Genomic DNA, 27,624 nt, shown 5'->3' with positions numbered 1-27,624 from the left:
ACCAGTAACCAATGACTCTCTTTCGGCTTTGACTTCTTCTCTTTCTCCATAAGAAAACATCAGAATTCTAAGCTATGCTGGCTCCACTTGTCCTTTTCAGCTTCTGACCCTTCCTGCCAAGCTGGGGATAGAGACCTAAAAGGCTGGTGCAGAGTTCATTAGTCTTAGCTTGGATCCTCTTCACTTCATTACCTTGTCAACACTGACAATTTTTAACACTGGTCCAGATTCCCCAGGCAAAGGATAAACAAATCAGTACAGTGCCATTGGCAAGAAAAAGGAATATCAGCCAACTAAAATCAATAGGCAGCATGGCTATATTATCTCAAGAAAAATAGTTGCTGTTTTCAAATACCACCATGTGGCCCATGTGTCAGACACTTTACACACCTTATGTGTTATCTTTATAACAAATTGATTAAAAATATTTCTATTGCTTTACAGATGAGGAAACTGGAGCTCAGAGAGGTGAACATAACAGTGATATAGCTAGTAAATGACAAGTATAGAGTTCGAGCTGCCAACTGTCTAATTCCAAACACATTTTCGACATTACCACCAGGTACCATTGTAAGAAAAATACATGGTGTCTAAGGAACCTAGAGATCCTCATCCAAGATCTATTTGTAGCTGACTGTATAATATGGAGCCCGTTAATATGTAGTATGATGGCCTTTCAGTTCCTTCAGCTGTAACATCTACATATTACACTTTATTTATTTATTTATTTTTTCTTCAAGAAACATTATGGGAGTTTGGGGTTAACAGATGCAAGCTTTTATAAAGAGAATGGATAAACATGGCCCTTGCTGCTATATAGCACAAAAAAAACTATATTCAATATTCTATTACAAATCATAATGGAATAAATATGAAAAAATGATGTATATATATACATAACTGAACCACTTTTCTTTATAGCAGAAATTAACATAATATTGTAAGTCATTTATACCTCAACAAAATTGTTAAAAATAATAATAATAATAAAAAAAAACATTGTGAACACTTAATATGTGCCTGTAAATATGGTAGCAAGAAGGATAAAATTATAAATAAGATTCAGGTCCTCTCTTTGGAACTCCATGATTACCTCATGTTGAGAGTGAGGAGGGGAGGAGGGGGTTGGCAACATCCTTAAAAGTCAGACTAGCCCCCACTTCCTGACTTACAGCTTTCTATAGTTAGTCCCTACCATTCTCAGGATAAGACCTAGACTCTTAGTATGCCTTGTGAGACTCATGATGTTCTGGTTCTTCCTCACCTCTCTTGGCCCCATCATTTGTCATCTTGCACTCTGATTTTCAGCCTCCTGTGTCCAGAGATGCCACTTTCATTTCTCTTTTGCTCACCCAGGTACAACTCACCTGGGTCCCTTCTCTGTTCATTCTCAACTTCGATTTCACTTCCTCCAAGAAAGTTTCAATGTCCCTTCTCCCTCCAGCATATCACACAGGTCACTCTGGGCTTACTTGTCTGATAACTGGTCTATTTTCTCACTAAATTGTGAGTTCCTTGAGGGTGCAGACTGTCCTTTACTTTCTGTATCAATAGTGCCTAGCTCGGTACCTTTCTTGGCGCACTTAGAAAGTACTCAATATGTATTTGTTTAATGAATACAAAATCAGACTACATCCCACACTTTGAAGCCTATTTGATGCACCAAGAATCACATGGTTCCAATCCATCAGAGGCAGCTTTACTTGTGAGAATATATATTCAAATAATGTCAGATATGTTTTCCCTGGTTTAATACTCTTAAGATGACTTTATTAGAAACCAAGAATTGGCCATATGTGCACCTTTGCTATTTACCAAGCATCAGAGAGTCAAGGTTACATAATGTCTTTTCATTCATTCATTCATTCATTCCAAGCAAAAAGGAAGAGAGAAATTCAAGCTTTTTATGCAAAGAGTGAGTAGCCATCTTCTTTTTTTTCCCTGAGAATTCCTCTTTTAGGTCTGGAAGACATTAGGTTCCAAGGTCATTCCTGAGAGAAAAGTATTTGGGTCAGATGGGATGACTTCTTATGTACTTATTACTGTTACTGCAAACATTTATTGAGTTTCCATTATGCCAGGCATCATATTAGCCACATTACCACTGAGTCTTACAAATAGTAACAGACATTATTATAATAAATACCTACATTCCAATTGAGAAAAGTAAAGCTCAGAGAATTAAGTTATGTGTCCAGGTCAATTAGTCAGTATTAGACTTTGATTGGAATCGAGGGTGAATTCAAAAACCTGACCTATAATAAATACGCTATTCCCACTCCACAATTAAAGCCTGCCCCTAGAGTCTACTTTTAAGCCCATCACAGCTAAGGCTAGGGACACAAGGCTTTAATTTAGGAGCCCTCAACAGAAAACAGAATGTGTTTTGTTTTGTTTTGTTCTGTTAATCAGGACTGTCTCATGTTATTACTTAAAAACCAAAATAGGGCAGGACTGATTGGGAGTGCCAGATCCAGATCTCAGTGTGTGACTTTACATGCCAAGTCCACCCCTGGCTACTTTTGTGACACTAGACAAGTTACTTAACCTCTGTGACACATTTTCCTCATCTATAATGTATGAATAATAATAGTACTTATTTTCTTGGGTTGTGGAGGAGAAAAAATTAGTTAACATAAGAGCTTAGCAATCTAAGTGTCCATGGTCCAATGAATGGATAAAGAAGGTGCAGTACATATATTTACAATGAAATATGTATTGCTGTTGTCGTTTAGTCTCTAAGTCCCCATGAACAGAGGAGCCTGGTAGGCTATAGTCCATGGGGTCACTAAGAGTCGGACACAACTGAGTGAATTCAATTTCACGTTTCACTTTCGTGCATTGTAGAAGGAAATGGCAACTCACTCCAGTGTTCTTGCCTGGAGAATCCCAGGGATGGAGGAGCCTAGTGAGCTGCCATCTATAGAGTCTCACAGAGTTGGACACAACTGATGTGACTTAGCAGCAGTAGCAGCAGCAGTCTCTAAGTCAGGTCTGACCCTTTGCATGGGTCCATGCACTGTAGCCCACCAGGATCCTCTGTCCATGGGATTCTCCAGGCAAGAATACTGAAGTGGGTTGCCATTTCCTTCTCCAGGGGATCTTCCAGACCCAGGAATCAAACCCACATCTCCTGCATTGGCAGTCAGATTCCTTATCACTGAACCACCAGGGAAGCCTACAATAGAATATTACTCAGCCATAAAAAAGAATGAAATAGTCTATGGGACTATCTAGGCAAGAATACTGGAGTGGGTTGACATTCTCTTCTCCAGGGAAGCTTCCCAACCTAGGGATTGAACTTGGGTCTCCTGCATTTCCGACATTGCAGACAGATTCTTTACCTGATGAGCAATCAGGGAAGCCCAAACTTCAATTAAAAATAAGGAAAAAAATAAGACATAAGAGTTTAGATCTAGCACAGAGCAGAGCATTACTAAATAAAAATAAGCAATGTTATTATTATTATTACTTTTTATATGCTAGTCATGTCACTGGCTTCTGGTAAACCAAACAAAATATCCTTTGTTAACACAGTCAAGATAAGACGTATAAAGTTTGTTCAAAGACATATAAAGTTTGGTTTTTGCTTTTATAAAAAAATGCACTTTGCTTTTACAAAGAAGCAGAAGCATGCAGTAGGTCTGAGTTCTGATCATGTACTAGTTCCTTTAAAATGTAAAATAAAATTACATTTTTCAATCAGGAGGTAACACACATTCCTGTTCCATGAGGTGAAACTAAATCATCTATTGCATATCCCATATTTTCTTCATATCCCATGAAGAAAAATGGAGTTCATTATTTTTAAAAGAAACAGAAACAAATCCCTTGTAGCCCAATGGCGATTCAGTGTTGGTTATCTTTAAGTTAGAAAGGATAAGATGGGTATTTAGGAAGTTGGAATGATTATTGAAATATGATATTTGTAGATCTTTTAAAACACTTCTCTCACAGAAAGTTCAGATTAGATTAACCTGACATTTTTACTTTCTTGGGGAAACTATCATTAACCAAATTTTTGACATAATATGAGACGATTACACACAGTACCAGATTTTGAATCAGGAAGGCCTGTGTTTTGGAGGGGCTGTGGTTTCGAGATATTCTATTTGCTAAAGAACTAGGAATGGCCAAAAACGAAGTGAAACATTATTTAATAAGCGTATGCTTTCAAATGCAGAGTTCCAAAGAATAGCAATAAGAGATAAGAAAGCCTTCCTCAGCAATCAAAGCAAAGAAATTGAGGAAAATAACATAATGGGGAACACTAGAGATCTCTTCATGAAAGTTAGAGATACCAAGGGAACATTTCATGCAAAGATGGGCTCAAAAAAGGACATAAATGGTATGGTCCTAACAGAAGTAGAAGATATTAAGAAGAGGTGGCAAGAATACACAGAAGAACTGTACAAAAAAGATCTTCATGACCAAGATAATCAGGATGGTGTGATTACTCACCTAGAGCCAGACATCGTGGAATGTGAAGTCAAGTGGACCTTAGAAAGCATCACTATGAACAAAGCTAGTAGAAGCGATGGAATTCCGGTTGAGCTATTTCAAATCCTGAAAGATAATGCTGTGAAAGTGCTGCACTCAATATGCCAGCAAATTTGGAAAACTCAGCAGTGGCCACAGGACTGGAAAAGGTCAGTTTTCATTCCAATCCCAAAGAAAGGCAATGCCAAAGAATGCTCAACTACCACACAATTGCACTCATGTCATACATTAGTAAAGTAATGCTCAAAATTCTTCAAGCCGGGCTTCAGCAATATGTGAACCGTCAACTTCCAGATATTCAAGATGGTTTTAGAAAAGGCAGAGGAACCAGAGATCAAATTGCCAACATCCGCTGGATCATGGAAAAAGCAAGAGAGTTCCAGAAAAACATCTATTTCTGCTTTATTGACTATGCCAAAGCCTTTGACTGTGTGGATCACAATAAACTGTAGAGAATTCTGAAAAAGATGGCAATACCAGACCACCTGACCTGCCTCTTGAGAAACCTATATGCATGGCAGGGAAGCAACAGTTATAACTGGACATGGAACAGCAGACTGGTTCCAAATAGGAAAAGAAGTGCGTCAAGGCTGTATATTGTCACCCTGCTTATTTAGCTTATATGCAGAGTACATCATGAGAAATGCTGGGCTGAGAGAAGCACAAGCTGGAATCAAGATTACCAAGAGAAATATCAATAACCTCAGATATGCAGATGACACCACCCTTAAGGCAGAAAATGAAGAGGAACTTAAAAGCTTCTTGATGAAAGAGAAAGAGAAGAGTGAAAAACTTGGCTTAAAGCTCAACATTCAGAAAACGAAGATCATAGCATCTGGTCCCATCACTTCATGGGAAATGATGAGGAAACAGTGGAAACAGTGTCAGACTTAATTTTTTTGGGCTCCAAAATCACTGCAGATGGTGATTGCAGCCGTGAAATTAAAAGACGCTTACTCCTTGGAAGAAAAGTTATGACCAACCTAGATAGCATGTTGAAAAGCAGGGACATTATTTTGCCAACAAAGGTCCGTCTAGTCAAGGTTATGGTTTTTCCTGTGGTCATGTATGGATGTGAGAGTTGGACTGTGAAAGAAATCTGAGAGCCAAAGAATTGATGCTTTTGAAGTGTGGTGTTGGAGAAGACTCTTGAGAGTTCCTTGGACTGCAAGGAGATCCAACCAGTCCATTCTAAAGGAGATCAGCCCTCAGTGTTCTTTAGAAGGAATGATGCTAAAGCTGAAACTCCAGTACTTAGGCCACCTCATGCAAAGAGTTGACTCATTGGAAAAGACTCTGATGCTGTTAGAGATTGGGGGCAGGAGGAAAAGGGGACAACAGAAAATGAGATGGCTGGATGGCATCACCGACTCGATGGGCATGACTTTGAGTGAACTCTGGGAGTTGGTGATGGACAGGGAGGCCTGGCATGCTGCGATTCATGGGGTCGCAAAGAGTCAGACACGACTGAGCGACTGAACTGAACTGAACTGATGCTTTCAAAATGAAATATTTTTTTCCAGGAGTCTCTTTGGAAGCTACAAACTTGTTCCAAAGAAAATAACAAGCATTTCTTAAAAGAGGGAATCTCAACTATTTTTTTCTTCCCTTTTTAATGTAAATTCATTTATTTTAATTGTAGGTTAAATACTTTACAGTATTGTATTGGTTTTGCCACATTTCAACATGAATCCACCACAGGTATACACGTGTTCTCCATCCTGAACCCCCTTCCCTCCTCCCTCCCCATACCATCCCTCTGGGTCGTCCCATTGCACCAGCCCCAAGCATCCAGTATCATGCATCAAACCAGGACTGGTGATGCATTTCATATATGATATTATACATGTTTCAATGTCATTCTCCCAAATCATCCCACCCTCTCCCTCTCCCTCTCCCACAGCGTCCAAAAGACTGTTCTATACATCTGTGTCTCTTTTGCTGTCTTGCACACAGGGTTATTGTTACCATCTTTCTAAATTCCATAAATATGTGTTAGTATACTGTATTGGTGTTTTTCTTTCTGGCTTACTTTACTCTGTATAATAGGCTCCAGTTTCATTCAGCTCATTAGAACTGATTCAAATGTATTCTTTTTAATGGCTGAGTAATACTCCATTGTGTATATGTACTACAGCTTTCTTATCCATTCATCTGCTGATGGACATCTAGGTAGCTTCCATGTCCTGGCTATTATAAACAGTGCTGCAATGAACATTGGGGTACATGTGTCTCTTCAATTCTGGTTTCCTCAGTGTGTATGCCCAGCAGTGGGATTGCTGGGTCATAAGGTAGTACTATTTCCAGTATTTTAAGGAATCTCCACACTGTTCTCCATAGTGGCTATACGAGTTTGCATTCCCACCAACAGTGTAAGTGTAAGGTTCCCTTTCCTCCACACTTTCTCCAGCATGTATTGCTTGTAGACTTTTGGGCAGCCATTCTGATTGGTGTGAAATGGTATCTGATTGAGGTTTTGATTCGCATTTCTCTGATAATGAGTGATGTTGAGCATCTTTTCATTTGTTTGTTAGCCATCTATATGTCTTCTCTGGAGAAATGTCTACTTAGTTCTTTGGCCCATTTTTTGATTGGATCGTTTATTTTTCTGGAATTGAGCTGCAGGAGTTGCTTGCATATTTTGGGGATGTTTGTCAGTTGATACATTTGCTATTATTTTCTCCCATTCTGAAGGTTGTCTTTTCATGTTGCTTATAGTTTCCTTTGTTGTGCAGAAGCTTTTAAGTTTAATTAGGCCCAATTTGTTTATTTTTGCTTTTATTTCCAATATTCTTGGAGGTGAGTGATAGAGGATCCTGCTGTGATTTATGTCGGAGAGTGTTTTGCCTATGTTCTCCTCTAGGAGTTTTATAGTTTCTGGTCTTACATTTAGATCTTTAATCTATTTTGAGTTTATTTTTGTGAATGGTGTTAGAAAGTGTTCTAGTTTCATAATTTTACAAGTGGTTGACCAGTTTTCCCAGCACCACTTGTTAAAGAGAGTGTCTTTTCTCCATTGTATATTCTTGCCTCCTTTTTCAAAGATAAGGTGTCCATAGGTGCATGGATTTTTCTCTGGGCTTTGTATTTTGTTCCATTGATCTATATTTTGGTCTTTGTGCCAGTACCATACTGTCTTGATGACTGTGGCTTTGTAGTAGAGCCTGAAGTCAGGCAGGTTGATTCCTCCAGTTCCATTCTTCTTTCTGAAGATTTCTTTGGCTATTTGAAGTTTTTCGTATTTCCATACAAATTGTGAAATTATTTGTTCTAGCTCTGTGAAAAACACCGTTGGTAGCTTGATAGGGATTGCATTGAATCTATAGATTGCTTTGGGTAGTATACTCATTTTCACTATATTGATTCTTCTGATCCATGGACGTGGTATATTTCTCCATCTATTATTGTCCTCTTTGATTTCTTTCACCAGTGTTTTATAGTTTTCTATATAGAGGTCTTTAGTTTCTTTAGGTAGATATATTCCTAAGTATTTTATTCTTTTCATTCCAATGGTGAATGGAATTGTTTCCTTAAGTTCTCTTTCTATTTTTTCATTATTAGTGTATAGGAATGCAAGGGATTTCTGTGTGTTGATTTTATATCCTGCAACTTTACTATATTCATTGATTAGTTCTAGTAATTTTCTGGTGGAGTCTTTAGGGTTTTCTATATAGAGGATCATGTCATCTGCAAACAGTGAGAGTTTTACTTCTTCTTTTCCACTTTGGATTCCTTTTATTTCTTTTTCTGCTCTGATTGCTGTGGCCCAAACTTCCAAAACTATGTTGAATAGTAGTGGTGAAAGTGGGCACCCCTGTCTTGTTCCTGACTTTAGGGTAAATGCTTTCAATTTTTCACCATTGAGGATAATGTTTTCTGTGGGTTTGTCATATATAGCTTTTATTATGTTGAGGTATGTTCCTTCTATTCCTGCTTTCTGGAGATTTTTTTTTTTTAATCATAAATGGATGTTGAATTTTGTCAAAAGCTTTCTCTGCATCTATTGAGATAATCATATGGCTTTTATTTTTCAATTTGTTAATGTGGTGAATTACATTGATTGATTTGCGGATATTGAAGAATCCTTGCATCCCTGGGATAAAGCCCACTTGGTCATGGTGTATGATCTTTTTAATGTGTTGTTGGATTCTGGTTGCTAGAATTTTGTTAAGGATTTTTGCATTTATTTTCATCAGTTATATTGGCCTGTAGTTTTCTTTTTTTTTGTGGCATCTTTGTCAGATTTTGTTATTAGGGTGATGGTGGCCTCATAGAGTGAGTTTGGAAGTTTATCTTCCTCTGCAATTTTCTGAAAGAATTTGAGTAGGATAGGTGTTCTCTTTTTGTTGCAACACACTTGGACTGCTGTTTGATGTATACAAACACAATGCAGTCCCCAAATTTTTCACAACTCCAAGTCTATCTCTCCTAGTGAAAAGAGGTAGCACAATGTGAATGAAGAAACCAATGCTGCTAATGGATTATTGTTGATTCGTCCTCTCTAGCAAGAATACTTTGGTTTCCTTTTGAGAAATAAGCAACTCCTTATTCTTAATATGTGTGGTTGATATTGACCTGAACCCTTCACCCCATGCAGAACCATAGTCGGGTGCATAATCCAATCACAACCACTCAATGTATCCCCAATCCCTTGGACACTGTCATCATCTGCAACTGTCACTTGACACAAATTGCTCCTTTGAGATTCAATCCAGGATTTTTTCTGGAAATTTTAGAAGTGAGATGCTTTCCACCAGGGCTGTTGAAATAGTAGTGATGAAGCATGGAACTGCTGATTCCACTTGTGTTACCTTTGATATTCTGCCTGAGAATAAAGTCCCATAGAGAGGTAAAGAGGGTCCGAGGTGGAAAGCGGACAGACAGACAGACAAAGGCTTCATCACCATCACATTTGAACTCCTAAACCCAGCTGTGCTTGAAGCAAAACTTACACTCTGAAGCTTCCATTTTAACCAACTATCTCATGGTCACTGTTTAAACTGGTTAACATTGATATACCATTAAAACAGTCTTAACTCACACTCCCATCTTCAAGGCTCCTCATGGTTCAGAATTGCTCTTTTAGAATGCATTTGAGTCCATTTTGTGGAGGAAGTTACCTTTATAACAACTTTTCTAGACTCATTAAAATAAAACTAGAAACAAAGCAAAACACAGTTATCCTCTATTTTGCCATGATCTTCAAAAATCAAAAGCTTCTAACATGTATGGAGCATGTGCTAAATATCAAATACTTCAAATACTTTGTATATAGTGTCTTATGGAAAGCTTACTCAGATCTATGAATTAAATGCTGCTGCTGCTGCTGCTAAGTTGCTTCAGTTGTGTCCAACTCTGTGTGACCCCAGAGATGGCAGCCCACCAGGCTTCCTCGTCCCTGGGATTCTCCAGGCAAGAGTACTGGAGTGGGTTGCCATTTCCTTCTCCAATGCATGAAAGTGCAAAGTGAAAGTGAAGTCGCTCAGTCGTGTTCAACTCCTAGCGACCCGATGGACTGCAGCCTACCAGGCTCCTCCATCCATGGGATTTTCCAGGCAGGAGTACCAGAGTGGGGTGCCATTGCTTTCTCCAGAATTAAATGCTACCATCCTCATTTTACTGACAAGGGACTGTAGACAGATTTGACAGTTCACAATGGGCATACAACAGTAAGAAACCCAAACATGAGTTAGTCTCTAAAAAGCTGTGCATCTTTCACTCTGTAATTTTGCTTTTAAATTTAATATCATTTGCACCAGTTTTTAATCAGATGGAGGGCCCAACTATTTAGAAAATTAAGAAAAAAAGAGTACAGTCTTACAAAACAAATACTTTGAAATATCCACCTTTCATTTATATGCATAAATTTTGCTGCATTGTCTAAAAATGGCAGCCATACCTCTTCACCTACAAAATGCTTGAAAACTGATTTAACATGAAGATAATCAGGAATTCAGACAACAATGTTCAATATTGCAAAAGACACAGTAGGTGTGATGTTAAAAACTAAGGGATTTGGGAGAGTCAAAGAATCCTCTTCTCTAGACACAATCAGAATTCACTTCATATGGACAAGCCCAAAGCACTAAGTGCTCATAGCTAGCCCTGCAATCCTAGATTAGCTGGATTTTTTTGCAGATTGAGAAGAAATTCTTCCAATTTATACATGGCTTGTTAGGGCCAAGTGAATTTTGAAGCTACCTGGGCAAACAGCCATCAGAGCAGAAGAATAATGTCTCTGCCAGCTGTGAGGTTTAGCCTACCAAACTGGCAAGTAGGCAAAAGAAATTGATAGATGAATAATATTATAAGTATGCCCTGAGTGCAAATAGCATTTGAATGTCTATGTGGGATCTGGCAGCTACAGTTTAAAAGCAGTATACAATTCCTTTCCATCTAAGATTGAAGATGTTTCTATATTTTAAAAAGTAATAGCTTCCTAAATCTGCAGTATAGTAAGAGTCTCTGCTCAGGAAGAAAATAATAATAATGATAATAAATTCCTTATTTTTTAGCTTCAATGCTATATATATAAAAGTTTATATATATATATAAACTTTGCTATATATATATATATAATATATATACTTTTCTTAAAAGTATATATATATACTTTGCCATTAAATTTAATTATATACTCTGGAACAGTAAATTAAGAGAAACTAGAACTAAAAAACATAGAACAAAAATAAAAAGCAAACAAAAAAATGCACAGTTCCTTTTAGAAGTTTCAAACTTTCTAAATTTCTAAATCTGACTGAATGTTCATGTTCCTGTACCAGTGCTAAATTGTATAGACATAGAAACATACAGGTAATTCACACTATTTGAATCTAAGGAATGCGTTCTATATTTCTAAAGAATTTAGTAATTTTTAAAAAAGATGATCTTGTTAAAAAGAGTAGCTTCCCTAAATAAACACATATGTTTCTTTTTAATGCTATTTTCCCTTCAATCTATTCATATAATAGACTAGAAGCAAGAAGTTTTTCTTCTTAAAAGTCAAAGAATGTCAGTAAACAAAGGAACAAACCTAAAAATAGCCCATGATTTACCATAGGTAAACACACACAATGCAACTTTAACATCAATGATTATGTCTTCCCTTTTCATGAACTAGTCTCTATACCGCAGGAATTTTCAGGAAAGACATACTTACTCATCTTGTTATCTATATAGCACATATCATGTAGAACCATCATTGGTGCTAAATAAATACCTTCTAGAATGATGAATTTGCCTTTTCTCTTAAAGAAAGAAAATGAATACATGTGTTGCTTTACAATGGAATGCTATTACTGTGGAAAACTGGAACAGATTTGCTATACTTACTTGCCTTTTGTATATACTATGAAAAAGTGCCTGCAAATACTTGTTTTAGAGTTGAAAATGTCCAACACAATACTAGACGTTTCTAAAGTTGTGGCGTGGGGTTGCATTTCTTATAAATACTACATATCCATTTCTGCACCATCCCTACCTACAGCAGCTATTCCTACTCCAAGTTCTTTCTGATGCATGAGGCTTTCTTCCAAAAGGTCTACAGGATAGATGTCCCTCCTTAATAATGAATCTAATGTTCATATTATCTTCTCTCACCTCTAGATACAGACCTTTCAAAGACCAGAAGTATGGAGGCTAATTATGGATCCCAATGCTCTGCTCTGCTCATAGCCATTTGGATGGGAAGAAAGGTAGGCAGGCAGGGGTTTTCCACACTTGGTCCAATGAAGACATTTTATTGGATACTCTTCCTCAACAATAACCTAATCTTTTATAAAGCAAAATGACAAGCTGGCCCACAATAATTTGGTGTGTTCTCAGTTGCTCAGTCATAGCCAACTCTTTGCCACCACAGGGACTGTAGCCCACCAGGCTCCTTTGTTCATGGGATTTCTCAAGCAAGAATAATGGAGTGGGTTGCTGCTCCCTACTGCAGGGGATCTTCCCAACAGAGGGATTGAACCCACATCTCCTTCATCTTCTGCATTGGCAGACAGATTCTTACCCACTGAGCCACCCAGCAAGATAATTTAGTACAAGGTACAGTAATTTAATAACACACTTTAAATTTTCATCCTTTCAGTCTTACATATTAGGGGTTTAGTTAAAAAGACAAAAATGCCACAGGAATGTCATACACAGTGTCAAGATTAACGGAAAGAAATTATAATTAAGAGGATGTTTTTAGAGGGGCCATTGCAAAGCAGGTAACATGAAAACAGTCCAAGCTTGGTGGCCCTACAGCCCTAGAAATCTCTCCTCTCAAAATTCTTCTGAAATGTGGATTCAGTGGCTCAAGATAAATTTAGGTATGAGGGGACATGTAATATACCAGATAATCAAAACAGTAATTCTGCTTCATTAAAACAAAACAACACATTTTTAATATTTTGTTAAGCTTTGGGAAAAAAAAGAGGGATCCTAAGCTTGGGGAATGTTTTAGGGGAAAGAAACACAAAACCAAGACAGTAAGTCATCAGCCAACATTAAGTTTGCATCCAGGAGAGTACCTGAATCATCTTGAAGAACAGGAGTCCTGGCCTTGACCTGTTACTAAGTGAAGATATTCAACTTAAAATATTCACATTGAAACCAGTGAAAATGGAGAGGAAAAATAAAATCACCTAACAGAAAAAAGAATAAGTCTGAGGTTTACCTAGTGCAGGTCAAAGCTAATTGAGTAGAGAGAATAAGAAAGAAGCATTAAAGAGATGCTGAGAATTTTTGAGAGCTAATGAATAGATACATATGAATAATACATATGAACTAGATACATAGAAACTAATCAAGAAATACAAGAAACATAAACATATCAACTAAGGCAATTAAATAGAAGTCTACTATCAGACACATGGTAATAAAACTGTCAAATACCAAATTTAAAGAAATGACCTTAAAAATTGGTTTAGGGTGTTGGGTGTGGGGGTGGTCAGTGTATTTTCAAAGACAGGACAGACTGACAGCCAGAATTTTAACAGTCACATCAGAAGATGGAAGAGTGGATTTCAGTGATGTGATGGTGAGGGTTTAACCTGGCTGCCAAGGACCCCAAGGACCCTGACTTGTAGCATTTCTGAGATACATGAAATAGAAACTCCTAGGCTGGCCAATTTCAAACTACCATTGTGAAATCGCCAGATGCAGAACTGTGTAGGGATATGTATAACAAGTTCTTATGAGCCAGTGTGAGCTGGTTCCATCACACCCGCGAATAAATCCTTAAGATATAAGGGAAAGGTGTTCTTCAATGTTGAATCACATGTCTAGCAAAATTATCTTCCAGGAATAAAGGTGAAAAATGAAAGACTTATTTTCAGATAAAGAACCACTTATACAGAAAAAAAATCAAAACAATTTACATCAGAAAGAAGGAAATTAAACCTGGCAGAAAGTAAAAGGTTTTGGAACAACAAATTAGTGACTACACTGGTGAGTCAAAAAAGCAGTGTCTGCATGAAATAATAATTCTTATTAGTAGGAGGGGAAATGGAATAAGAAATAAACATAAAATTCAACCTACTAGTTGGTCAGTGTTGATTGGCTCATTCAACTGTCATTTTGGAAGGTAAAACTGACATTTTCCAGACCTAATAGCAGATAGATTTCTGGACACACATTACGTTCTGGAGACTAGATACGATTTATGGATCTGGAAGGCTGTAGTGAGAGAGGAGTCATTTTTTCTACCTTTTCAGCTTTTTCTACTGGCCAGCAAAGTCAGGGTAACTTGAAGTCTTTTCTCTGCCGCCATTTTTAAGGGAGCTTTTCCGCCTGTTGGATGCTAACACACATCACTGCATCAGTGACTGCTTGGTAGTTAATGGCTTCCCATTCATCACCTCAGAACTGCTGGGGAGTCACTCCAAAAGACTAATAGGAATGCACACTGTAAGTGCTGTCACAATTTTGTAAGCAAGCAATTTCCTGAATTAAATCCATTCCTGCTTAAAATGTCTCCAGCTATCAATGTTTTCTGCACTATGTTGTGAATGAGAGAATAGAAAAGAACATACTAGAATCACAGGAAAAGTTGGACAATTAGAAAATAGAGAGGCAAAAACAAACCCAACCATCTAAATAACCCAAAAATGCACAGGGGTTTACATTTGCCAATTTATAAAACAGAAGATGGCCAGATTGAATGAAAATACAGTATTTGTCTACTCTTCACAAGATCCTATATAAGGCTCAAAAAAAAAAAAAAAAAAAAAGAAAAAGAAAAAAAGACTGAAAGGGAAAATAAGGAAAATCATAAACCATAAGCCAGACAAATACTAACTGAAGCAAAACTGAATTAGCTATATTAATAACAGATAAACTAGATTGAAGTACAGATACATTAAAATTAAAAAAATATTACTTCAGTATGAAAAAACATTCAATTCATCAAGAAGACACAAAAATTTCAATCTTCCTTACACCTGATAAAAGTCATCATTTCATATAAAATGAAAATTGACAGAACTCTCTGTAGGAAAAAAAAAAAAAAAAAGCATCCACTATTCTTTTAGGACAATCTTTTGAATTTTTGGTGAATTAGGAAAGAGAATAGGATTTACAGAATTAAATAATTGGGTTGTAAATCCTTAATTTCTTTAAGTGAAATTTATGTGAATTTAACTAAAAGAATTGAGTAAACATTATACATTAATTAGAAATTAGGTAAAAAATAATTATTTTAGTGAATTGCTCTGTTCACTTATGTTACTCAAGATTCTATAAAGTAGATGTAAATGTCAGTTTCTGGCCCCTCCACATATGCATTCCTGTCTCGACAGGACTCCTGGTCCTACAAGTTGGATATTATCTAGATCTTGTTGCTTTTCCCTGAAGAAAGCTATTTTTTATTTATTTTATCAAGGCCAGAAAGACATGGACTAGAACAGCAAACCTGTGACTTTGCCCAAGGTGAGGGACCTGATAGCCCTGAACTCGACTTCTGGGGAGAAGTTATAACTGAGTCGGAGTTGATGATCCATCTGCAAGAAAACAGAAAACAGAAGAGGCATCAGCAGAAGTCCTCACATCCAAGGCATAAAACACTCCTGTCTGAAAATAGCTGGAAAACACAGGCAGGGCAGACACCTCTCTGGGATTTTTCTCCCTGGAAAAATGAGAAATGTCTTACTAATTCTCCCACAATACACATAAAATAACCTTTTCTTTCTTTATTGGTGAAATAAAGGCTTTCATACAAGTCTTCTCCCTGGGAAATTCTGTACAACTTTTGACAGGTATTTATCTCCCCACTGAGATTTTTCTCACCAAATTCTTTGCTGCAAAGAAGCAAACAAATGAAGCCTTTTAGGAAGGACCCTGCAGGATTAACAAGAAAAGGAAAGCAGGTTTTCATTTCCATCTCTCCCTCCTCCCCACTAACCTTTACATTAAATTAAAAAAAATTAATTTTAAAAAAAATAAATAAAAGAAAAACATATAAAAAAAAAACAAACCTTTACCTCCTCCTTTGCTCCAATTGACCTGGCCTCAATCAGGTGTGCCCTGGGGGCTTTTCCTGAGTGAATATATTTCAGTTTGACAAAAGGTTTGAGTCTGGGATGGGGAGACTAGTTGAACAGCTGCCACCAGCATGAACAGCTGATAATTCCATTTTGCAAGTGAATAAAAGCCACCAGGGGGATTCTTTGGAGCTTTATTTCTAAGATCATCCTTTAGGGAACCTTCCTTTCCACACACGTTAATTCCAGTTCCATCTCTTTGTTCTCTCCATTTCAAGGCATGGTTCCTCATCCATCCCTAGGTTTTTCTGCCTAGTCAAAGCTTACCAATTTTTCCAGGCTCTATCACAGCTCATCTGTAGCAAGAGAAGACTAACATCCCTTCAGCTGTGTGCCTGTCCCAGGATTGCTCTTGGGGAGCAGCTGATTGGGAGCCTGGTATTCCTAGCTCCCACTGGTGGACCCTCCTTCTGCACCCACTCCAGCCCAGACAGACCCTCCTCCAGGAACCTCTGGGTCCTGTAGTGGTTTCTGCTGTGAAAGAAATAAGTGGTTATGACTTGTGGTATGTGACTGTAGGCTTTATTCCTTTTTCGTACATGGAATTATGCTTTAATAATATTTGTTGTTTATTGAACACTTGGTATGTATGAGACATCATACTAAAGTATCCTTCAAAATGCATTCTTACCTAGAATACTGTGAAATAGACATTATTATCCCTGTAGTACAAATGGTGGAAATGATGTCACAGAGATCACAAATTTGGCCAATGCCACACAGCATTACATAGCAGGGAATCCTTGTCACATGGCCTGACAACCACACCAGTATGGCATTTATTTTTACTTGTCCATGCCTTTCTAGATGTTTGAGCAGCTGGTAGACAATCACTGTATGTTCTTATTTCTGAATTTCTACAAAATTCATTCAATAACCATTTGAGTATCTACTCTGCGCCAGACACTTTTCTAAGTGCTTGCATGCTCCCAGAGTCCACCTCCTCTAGGAAGCTCTCCTTGAAGCTTTAGTTAGATTAATTGTTCCTGTTCTCTGTTCTCATGGTAACTTTTGTCCCTCCTACCTCCAACCTTGCATTTAAGATGCTGTACTGTGATGACAGCAAGGAGATCAAACCATTCAATTCTAGAGAAAATCAACCCTGAATATGCATTGAAAAGACTGATGCTGAAGCTCCAATAATTTGGCCACCTGATGGGAAGAGCTGACTCATTGGAAAACACCCTGATGATGGGAAAGATTGAGGGCAAGAGAAGGGGATGACAGAGGAGGATTTCATTGGATGGTATCATTAACTCAATGGATACTAGTTGGAGCAAACTCCAGGAGAAGGTAAAAGACAAGGAAGCCTGGTGTGCTGCAACTTGTGGGGCTACAAAGAATTGGACAGGATTTAATGAGTGAACTACAATTGTAATGATCTGTGCGCTCTCCCCATCTCATTTTTCTCCACTAAGCTATTGGTTCTTGGAAGATGTGGACATTTTATTGATATATGTTTTCTATATGGCCTATTACAATAACTGTTTCCAGTTATTGTAACTCCAAACAAATGTTTGCTGAATGAATAAATAGACATCCTGTGTTGATTCTCTTTCTATCTTGTGGGCTATGGAGCATTCAGTGCATAATCAAGATGCCTCTGGCTTCCCTGGTCGCCTCTACATCTTAGATACTACACAGGGATTTTCATACCCATGGTCCCCATCTGTAATCTTTTAATGCTCAGATTCAGTCCTGCCTTGAAGGAGTTTTCTCCCTGCCTTATCTCAGAACTCTCACCTATTCTCTGGAATTGCCCCTTCCAGCAGGGGGCAGGGTTCCTCCTCTCATGCTTTGTTACTCAGGTTGGAGAGGAGGCTAAAGTGAGTGGGAATTTCCTGCTGAGAAGAGAGCAGTAAGATTCTGACTCTAACCTCTTCCTCAGGCTCCCAAAGATCAAGTGATTCCCTCAATGTTGTCACGTTGTGTAGAAGACCTAATTGTTCTAGTACAGAAGTCATTCCTCACCTACTGTTTCCCTTTAAGGGAACTTACCTGGTCCTTTCCACTTTAATCAGATGACAAACAAGGGTGAGAAGGAGGTAATGACACTCAATTATTTTGTTTCAGTTGAGTTCAGTTTAGTCGCTCAGTGGTGTCCGACTCCTTGTGACCCCAAGAACTGCAGCACACCAGGCTTCCTTATCCATCACAAACTCCCGGAGTCCACCCAAACTCATGTCCATTGAGTTGGTGATGCCATACAACCATCTCATCCTCTGTCGCCCCCCTCTTCTCCTGCCCTCAATCTTTTCCAGCATGAGGGTCTTTTCCAATGAGTCAATTCTTCCCATCAGGTGGCCAAAGTATTGGAGCTTCAGCTTCAACATCAGTCCTTCCAATGAACACCCAGGACTGATCTCCTTTAGGATGGACTGGTTTGATCTCCTTGCAGTCCAAGTGACTCTCAAGGGTCTTCTCAAACACCACAGTTCAAAAGCATCAATTCTTCAGCGCTCAGATTTCTTTATAGTCCAACTCTCACATGACTACTGGAAAAACATAGCCTTGACTAGATGGACCTTTGTTGACAAAATAATGTCTCTGCTTTTTAATATGCTGTCTAGGTTGGTCATAACTTTCCTCCCAAGGAGTAAGCATTTTTTAATTTCATGGTTGTAATCACCATCTGCAGTAATTTTGGAGCCCCCCAAAATAAAGTCAACCACTGTTTCCCCTGTTTTCCCATCTATTTGCCATGAAGAGATGGGACCAGATGCTATGATCTTCATTTTCTGAATGTTGAGCTTTAAGCTAACTTTTTCATTCTCCTCTTTCACTTTAATCAAGAGGCTCTTTAGCTCTTCTTCACTTTCTGCCATAGGGGTACTGTCATCTGCATATCTGAGGTTATTGATATTTCTCCCAGCAATCTTGATTCCAGGTTGTGCTTCCTCCAGCCCAGCATTTCTCATGATGTACTTGTTTAAGTATTAGTAAAGGTATGGAGACAAAGGTATAATGAGTCAAAGAAGGCTTGGGATACTTTGGGAATGGATTCCAGTCCTTAAGTGGAGTGAGTGCACATGGGGGCACCCGTAGTACTGGCTCAGGTGCTGGGTTACCTATTTGAAAAGCTTAGAAAATGCACCGAGCAAAGGCAAAAGGCAGGGGGTGGGGGTTGGGGGGTATTTACCATAAACATTTATTTCTAGGACATCCACTTTATGATAGGGGCTAAGCAATCATTGAAGTCTTCAGTGAGAAATACAGCATTTTGTTATACTTCTTTATGTTCATTCTATGTTTCAGTGTTGTTTTTATCTTTAATTACTCTGGGTGAGGTAGTGAGAGAGTGCAGTATCACAGTCTTTTAAAGCTTAGGATGCCTAAAATTTGTATTCTAGCCTAGAGAAGGGCTTCCCTGGTGGCTCAGCTGGTAAAGAAGCTTCGTTGATCTTAGAACTGAGGATAGCAGTGGCCTTGTCAAGTCATTAAATGAGATTAAAAGAGATGGGAAAAGGAAGGAAATTGAACAAACCTTTTCTTTTGAGTAAGCCCTGGACACTAGGCTTCATGCTTGGTCCTTTAGTTATGTTCTTGCTTTCCTACAATGGTTACCAGAACTGACTGAACTCAGCTGCATTTGTACCCCACCCCACCCCCATAACATTTAACCTTTTTTTAATAGATAAATAGACTGAGCCTCAGAAAGGTGAATAACCAATCTAAGATCTTATAATAAAGGAGATGGAGCAGGAATTCACACACATGCCTGTCCCGAACCTCCCTCTCTTAATCTCAGGATCTTCAACTCTCAAAGGAATTCATTAACTCCATGCTTTCAAAATGTCAGGCTCCCTCCATCTTTACAGCTGGTAGTTGTGCTAGCATTTTGGTAAACTGGTTTAATTTGTTTAACGTCTTTAATATATTTTAAATAGAGGCACTGAAGTCTACCTCCACCACCATGGGGGAACATGTGCTTTTAAAACCACTGGTCAAATTACAATTCTCAAATTATTACCAGGATTTCTTACTCCTGGCTGTAGCCCAGTCCCTACAGATTCCTTCCAATGTCACATAGAGCTAAGAGGAGAAAGTTCAACAACTCAAGGTCCCGAGGTGGTAGGAATATGTATTCTTACCTACTTTAGGCCTCTGGCTGGCTGAGCATAGTGATAACCATCTACCCTCTCCTTATAACTGCTTCTGAATAACGCCTGAGATGAGGCAGTAGCTTATCCTTTTCTGTTTTTTAGTAAACAGTTTGTTCTTTTATTTTCCCCATTGCTTTTGTTTATTTGGGGGTTTTAGTATTGTTTTAATTTGGCTACCCAGAGCCATATGGGATCATAGTTCCCTGATGAGGGATTGAACCCATGCCCTTGGCAGTGAAAATCTGGAGCCCTGACTACTGGAAGGCCAGGGAATTCCCTAGGGCTTTTCTAAGTGGGGAGCAAGGAGAAGAAATAGGATGGTGGGGGAGGGGAGTGGGAGTCTCACAGAGACAAATGTTGTGTGACTGTTTTAACAAATTGATTTTAATTTAAAAAACAAAATAGGTCTCTGCCCCCATTTATTTCTGCTACTTTTGTGCTTTTGAAAAGTTACATCTTCTAATGCTTGTGCTTATCAACCACTGCTTGTACTTATCATTGACTATTAATTTGGCTGGTGGGAAATCTAGATGGAGAAGAAAAGGGAATATCCCTTTGTTCTCTCACCTCCATGTTTGTGTTTTCATTGATGGAAAACAAGACAAGAAATAAAAAAGAGAAAGAGCCATTTATACAAATGACTACCAGTATGCACTCCAGGTGTCTCACCACAGCCTCATTCAAGACATCTTCCAATAAGAAATCATCATTTCATCTCTATCTTCTAGTCTGACCTCAATCCAAAGACTTTTACCACTTATTTTAAGAGTCAATGCTACAGCCAATGCTATTAAATTATAATTACTCAAGGATTGTGATTTGTGTCCTATATTTGCCAATTATTCATGAACTTCCACCCAATCAAGAAAATGAACAGTCAGTCTTGACTTGAGTCTTGAGTCATCATCCATATCCAGAGGGTCACCCAAGGTTACCAATGTTCTCTCCAGATCTTTCTCAAGTCCTTCTCTCCTTGACTTCCCCACCACACTAGTTGAGGTCCTTATCTTTGCTTCCAGTCTGGTCTCTGTCCCATATATCATCACTTCCAAATGTGTATTTCCATGAAGAGATCACAGTGAGCCCCTGGAAATGGAAATCTATCCATGCTACTTCCCCTGCCTAAAATCCAGTTGTTTCTCTTCCCCTCTCCATAGGTCCAATTTAATCTTCTCCATACAAGCCGAGAAAGAAATGGCAACCCGCTCCAGTATGCTTGCCTGGAGAATCCCATGGACAGAGGAGCCTGATGGGTTATGGTCCATGGGGTTGCAAAGAGTCAGACATGACTGAAGCAACTTAGCACATACAAGCCATGTGGGATTAATTTATTCAGTTCAAAAATATTTATTAAAGGCCTTCTGTATGTGAGACATTGCTTGACAAACTGGGGGGTCCCATGGTAATGTAAACAAACAAGAATCCCTGTCTTCATGAAGCTTACATTCTAGAGGAGGGAAAAGGGACTTATCTATTAAATAAATAGATAATTTGCATTGATTGCTGGAAGCATTTAAGTGGTTTAGGATTGAAGTCAAGGAGCTGGGTTGCTATCTTACATAAGGTGACTGGAGACGGGGTCCCTGAGTCAATTTTTGAGTGGTGTTCCAAAGGAAGTACAAGTAACAAGTAGCGATGCAGATACATGAACAACTGGATTCTAGGCAAAGCACACTCTAGTGTATTCGAGAGCTCTGAAAAGAGCAAGGATGCATCCAACTGGCCTGAGTAGAGTTTGAGAGGGAACCAGAATAGGTGAGTGTGGGTATATCTGTGTGTGTGTTTGTCAGTTAGGAAACTGCGGACAGGGCAGGCCATCTATAAATTATACTCGCTTTTGACTGAGTGGAGGGTCAATGATCCTAACATCCCCTCCTTGTTCAGAGTGAACTGAACTGATGCCCAGATGAGGTGGGTGCCCTCCTCCATGCTCTTGCATCACCTGTGCACACTCCTTCCGTAGCCCTTGCTGATCACTTGTGATTTCTTCCTTGCTTATCTTCGTCATTATTCCACAGTTCAGAGGGTGTCAAAACAACATGCAGCAGCATCACCTGCTGCCCCCTTCTTGAAAAAAAAAAACTTCAGATTAAGTAGATCTGGCATAGGACCCAAGAATTAGCATTTCTTACAAGGTCTCAAGAGATGCTTCTGGAAAGCAGGGTGTGCCCTGAGGACCACTATTCTAGTTCTCCAAAGACTGGGGCTGAATATGATTAGTATACATCCCCAGAACTTGGCTGTTCACTTGGCTTGGGGGCAAAATTCAGAAAACCTGTATTGAGCACACAAGGTACATTTGCCAAAATAAGAAGAAGGGAAGTAAGGTACCTGAATGGTAAGCCCTCTGCCCTCTCTGTTAATCTTCAAGTGATGCAGTCTTCTGTTGGCAAAGTTCTCTGTATTGATGGTGAATACATGGGTTTCTTCCTTGTTTAGCTGGGAGCGAACTTGTAAGCTTCCTTGAAAGAAAAACATTAGAAATTAGAATTAAAAATAGACCTATATAGTGTAAAAAAGTAATCAGATTACTTTTTAATTGATCATGGCTGTTTTATAGTGATCTATGCCATAACCTTTTCATCATTCACATTTTTAAAAGGCACTATATATGTCATGACTGTAGCATCTGGGTCCATATTAAAACTCCTGAGTATAGATAAAATATGCATGTGTGTGTGTGTGTGTGTGTGTGTGTGTGTGTGAGTGAGTGTGTGCATGTGTGTGAGTGTGTGCTATGAGAAACCAGAATAATTTGATTGTGAAAACTTTAATAAGATTGTCCACACTCTCTTCAGTTTCTACCACTTCCTAGAACTCCTTTTCTTTCTAATTGCCATCATGGAATTTCAGAATATGTAATGTGAAACAAGATTGTAAACTAATCTAAGGCAGAATAGGTGAGAGCAATCTGGAGCAGCAGGGTCAGCCAATAGAAGAAGCTCCCTACAGTTAGTCCTGATTCCTCCTCTCCCTTTGTTCTGATCACCATATATTTTCAACTTGGGAGCTTATTTTCTCACTAAAAAATTAATAATAGCTCCCTGAGGGTGAAAGTTGCTCAGTCTTGTCTAACTCTTTGCGACCTTATAGACTGTGGCCTGCCGTACTCCTCTCTCCATGGGATTCTCCAGGCAAGAATACTGGAGTGGCTAGCCATTCCCTCTCAGGAATCAAAGTCAGGTCTCCTACATTGCAGACATATTCTTTACCATCTGAGCCACCAGGGAAGCCAAAGAGGACTGAGGTGACTATATGAAAGTGAAAATGTTAGTCAGTCAGTAATGTCCAACTCTTTTTGACCCCATGGATTGCAGTCCTCCAGGCTCCACTGTGTAAGGAATTCCCAAGGCAAGAATATTGGAGTGGGTTGCCATTCCCTTCCCCAGGGGATCTTCCTGACCCAGGAATCAAACCTGCATCTCCTGCACTGCATGCAGATTCTTTACCTTCTGAGCCACCAGGCACCATGTAGGAAGCCCTAATAGCTCCCTAGAAATAGCATGTTTGGTGCTGAGAGGCACCTTCACCCTGGGAAAGGGGCCAGCCTTTGGTCGGGAAAGGGCCACCCTTAAAAACTAGTGGGCTATACCCTAGCAAGCTCTTTCAGGCTCTTTTTAAGAACTTGGATTTTTAATACTATTTAAGGGACTAGATCTGATAGATCGAGTGCCTGATAAACTATGGACTGAGGTTAGTGACATTCTACAGGAGACAGGGATCAAGATCATCCCCATGAAAAAGAAATGCAAAAAAGCAAAATGGCTGTCTGAGGAGGCCTTACAAATACCTGTGAAAAGAAGAGAAGTGAAAAGCAAAAGAGAAAAGGAATGACATAAGCATCTGAATGCAATGTTCCAAAGAATAGCAAGAAAAGATAAGAAAGCCTTCCTCAGGGATCAATGCAAAGAAATAGAGGAAAACAACAAAATGGGAAAGACTAGAGATCTCTTCAAGAAAATTAGAGATACCAAGGGAACATTTCCTGTAAAGATGGGCTAGATAAAGGACAGAAACGGTATGGACCAAACAGAAGCAGAAGATATTAAGAAGAGGTGGCAAAAATACACAGAAGAACTGTACAAAAATGATCTTCACGACCAAGATAATCACGATGGAGTGATCACTCATTTACAGCCGACATCCTGGAACGTGAAGTCAAGTGGGCCTTAGAAAGCATCACTAGGAACAAGGCTAGTGGAGGTGATGGAATTCCAGTGGAGCTATTTCAAATCCTGGGAGATGATGCTGTGAAAGTGCTGCACTCAATATGCCAGCAAATTTGGAAAACTCAGCAGTGGCCACAGGACTGAAAAATGTTCAGTTTTCATTCCAATCCTAAAGAAAGGCAATGCCAAGGAATGCTCAAACTACCGCACAATTGCACTCATCTCACATGCTAGTAAAGTAATGAATAAAATTCTCCAAGTCAGGCTTCAGCAATATGTGAACCGTGAACTTCCATATGTTCAAGCTGGTTTTAGAAAAGGCAGAGGAACCAGAAATCAAATTGCTGAAATCTGCTGGATCATTATAAAAGCAAGAGAGTTCCAGAAAAACATCTATTTCTGCTTTATTGACTATGCCAAAGCCTTTGATTGTGTGGATCACAATAAACTATGGAAAATTCTGAAAGATATGGAAATACCAGACCACCTGATCTGCTGCTTGAGAAACCTATATGCAGGTCAGGAAGCAACAGTTAGAACTGGACATGGAACAACAGACTGGTTCCAAACAGGAAAAGGAGTACGTCAAGGCTGTATATTGTCACCCTGCTTATTTAAATTATAGCCACAGTACATCATGAGAAATGCTGGGCTGGATGAAGCACAAGCTGAAATCAAGATTGCTGGGAGAAATATCAATAACCTCAGATATGCAGATGACACCACCATTATGGCAGAAAGTGAAGAGGAACTAAAAGGCCTCTTGATGAAAGTAAAAGGAAAGGGAAAAAGTTGGCTTAAAGCTCAACATTCAGAAAACGAAGATCATGGCATCTGATCCCATCACTTCATGGGAAATAGATGGGGAAACAGTGGAAACAGTGTCAGATTTTATTTTGGAGGGCTCCAAAATCACTGCAGATGGTGATTGCAGCCATGAAATTAAAGGATGCTTACTCCTTGGAAGAGAAGTTATGACCAACCTAGATAGCATATTGAAAAGCAGAGACATTGCTTTGCCAACAAAGGTGTCTAGTCAAGGCTATGGTTTTTCCAGTGGTCATGTATGGATGTGAGAGTTGGACTGTGAATAAGGCTGAGCACCGAAGAATTGATGCTTTTGAACTGTGGTGTTGGAGAAGACTCTTGAGAGTCCGTTGGACTGCAAGGAGATCCAACCAGTCCATCCTAAAGGAGATCACCCCTGGGTGTTCTTTGGAAGGAATGATGCTGAAGCTGAAACTCCAGTACTTTGGCCACCTCCTGCGAAGAGTTGACTCATTGGAAAAGACTCTGATGCTGTTAGGGATTAGGGGCAGGAAGAGAAGGGGACGACAGAGGATGAGATGGCTGGATGGCATCACCGACTCGATGGACATGAGTTTGTGTGAATTCCTGGAGTTGGTTATAGACAGGGAGGGCTGGCATGCTGTGATTCATGGGGTCACAAAGAGTCGGACATGACTGAGTGACTGAACTGAACTGAACTGAACTGAACTGAATGCAATGTAATATATAATATATAAATATATTCCTAATATATAATGCATAAATTTTCTATATAGTATATAAATATATATAATAATATAACATACAAATTTTACATAGTACTTAATATAATATATAATTCAACCCAATAAAGTAAATCAGCATGTGATATTTATGCGTCAGGCATCGTAGTAAGGCACACATTCCTTATAGTTATTTGGTATTCTTACCAATCCACTGAGTGAGTCATTCATACACACATTCTGCACACATCTACCTATTTAAGAAATTTTTTCCATTTTATAAATCTTCACTAACACTTGCCTAGTAACCATCCATCTTTTAGATGTTAATCAACTCAACTGGGACCGTGTCAAAGTATTTTATTCTGAAGCCTCTCCAACACTCCAATTTAGGTCTAAAACACCTCCACAATTTCTTAAAGCCATGCACTTACTGATCTCAACTTCTTAGGAGGTTTTGATGCCATCAGTGCCTCCCAAAGCACCCTTAGAAGATATCCTGAGACCTCTTGCTAACTCATCTTCACTCAACACCTAGGAGGATAAACTCAATAAGACTTTTCAAAAATAAGCTTGCTACCATTAAAGGCTGACTTGCAGTCTTACAGGAGGCACTGGGGTGAGATGGAAATGGTTGGGACCAGAAGTTCTTTCATCACCTCCCCCTTAGCATCATGTTCAGCTAATTGGTCAATGAGCAAAGAGACATGTGTCTCCTTTCAGCTACTCTGGTGTCACAAAATTAATGTCACCTTCTTGGATGGCACTGCCCTGGACCCAAAAAGTTCACTGCTCTTAAGCCCCCTTTACCTAACTTATATGCTTCATCTGTCTGCTTTCATTTTCTTCCCAAGTGTCTCCCATGCATGCCTTTGCTTCCATTATGTTTAACACTATGTTAATCATTGCAAGCGTAGAGTCCCTTGGACAGGGAACTGGCTGAGGGAAGATGCTCTGAATCTAATAAACGAACAAACAAACAAACAAAAAAAGGATTGTCCTTGGAAGCAACCTAAATGTCCATCAACAGAGGAACTGATAAAGACGATGTGGTACATATATAAAATGGAACTCAGCTGCTAAAAAGAATGAAATAAGACCATTTGCAGCAACATGGACAGACCTAGAAATTGCCATGCTGAGTGAAGTAAGTCAGAAAGAGAAATAACTTATGACATTCCTTTGTATGTGGAATCTAAAAAGAAATTATACAAATAAACTTATTTATAAAACAGACTCACAGATTTAGAGAAAGAACTTATGATTCTCAAGGAGGAAGGATGAGGGGGAAGGGATAGTTAGGGAGTTTGGGATGGACATGTACACACTGCTATATTTAAAATGGATAACCAACAAGGACCTAGTGTAGAGCACACGAAACTCTGCTCAATGTTATGTGGCAACTTGGATGGGAGGGGAGTTTGGGGTAGAATGGGTACATGTGTATGTATGGCTGAGTCCCTTTGCTGTTCACCTGAAACTATCACAATAATATTAATCAGTTTTACTCCAATACAAATTTAAAAAAAAAAAAAAAACAGATCGCCTTAGCTAAGTGTTCACTATAATTTATCTAGGGAAATGTATCCCCTCTTACATGGTCTCATTTTTTTTTTTTCTGTTAGTATATGTTGACATTGCTACATTATAAACAGCATGCATTTACCTGTGTGTGTGTGGATATGGGCTGAAATAAGATATTCAAAGTATAGAAAGGAAGTGAAATTGATTTGAGTCTCAGGGCTTTTCCAAATATGCTTCTGGAATAAACATATGTATAATGGAATGACCTTTTGGTCACCAGCAAGTATGCTGTAAA

At 38.9% G+C, this 27,624-nt stretch overlaps 1 protein-coding gene across 2 annotated transcripts in view; it reads right to left on the bottom strand.

The window, feature by feature from the left end:
* Positions 1–27,624, bottom strand: part of CNTNAP5 (contactin associated protein family member 5) — a 1,075,483-nt gene that overhangs the window by 53,967 nt on the left and 993,892 nt on the right. For both annotated transcript variants that reach the window (XM_068967132.1, XM_068967133.1), the window contains exons 20-21: positions 22,457–22,587; positions 15,395–15,482 (exon numbers count right to left, since the gene is read on the bottom strand). In XM_068967132.1, coding sequence (XP_068823233.1) covers positions 15,395–15,482; positions 22,457–22,587 — 219 coding nt within the window. The remainder of the gene's footprint in view (positions 1–15,394; positions 15,483–22,456; positions 22,588–27,624) is intronic.

This window comes from Capricornis sumatraensis, chromosome 3 (assembly GCF_032405125.1).
Source record: "Capricornis sumatraensis isolate serow.1 chromosome 3, serow.2, whole genome shotgun sequence".
Taxonomy (NCBI): domain Eukaryota; kingdom Metazoa; phylum Chordata; class Mammalia; order Artiodactyla; family Bovidae; genus Capricornis; species Capricornis sumatraensis.
Note: the sequence above shows the minus strand (reverse complement) of the source record. Positions and strands in the feature narration are given on the sequence as shown.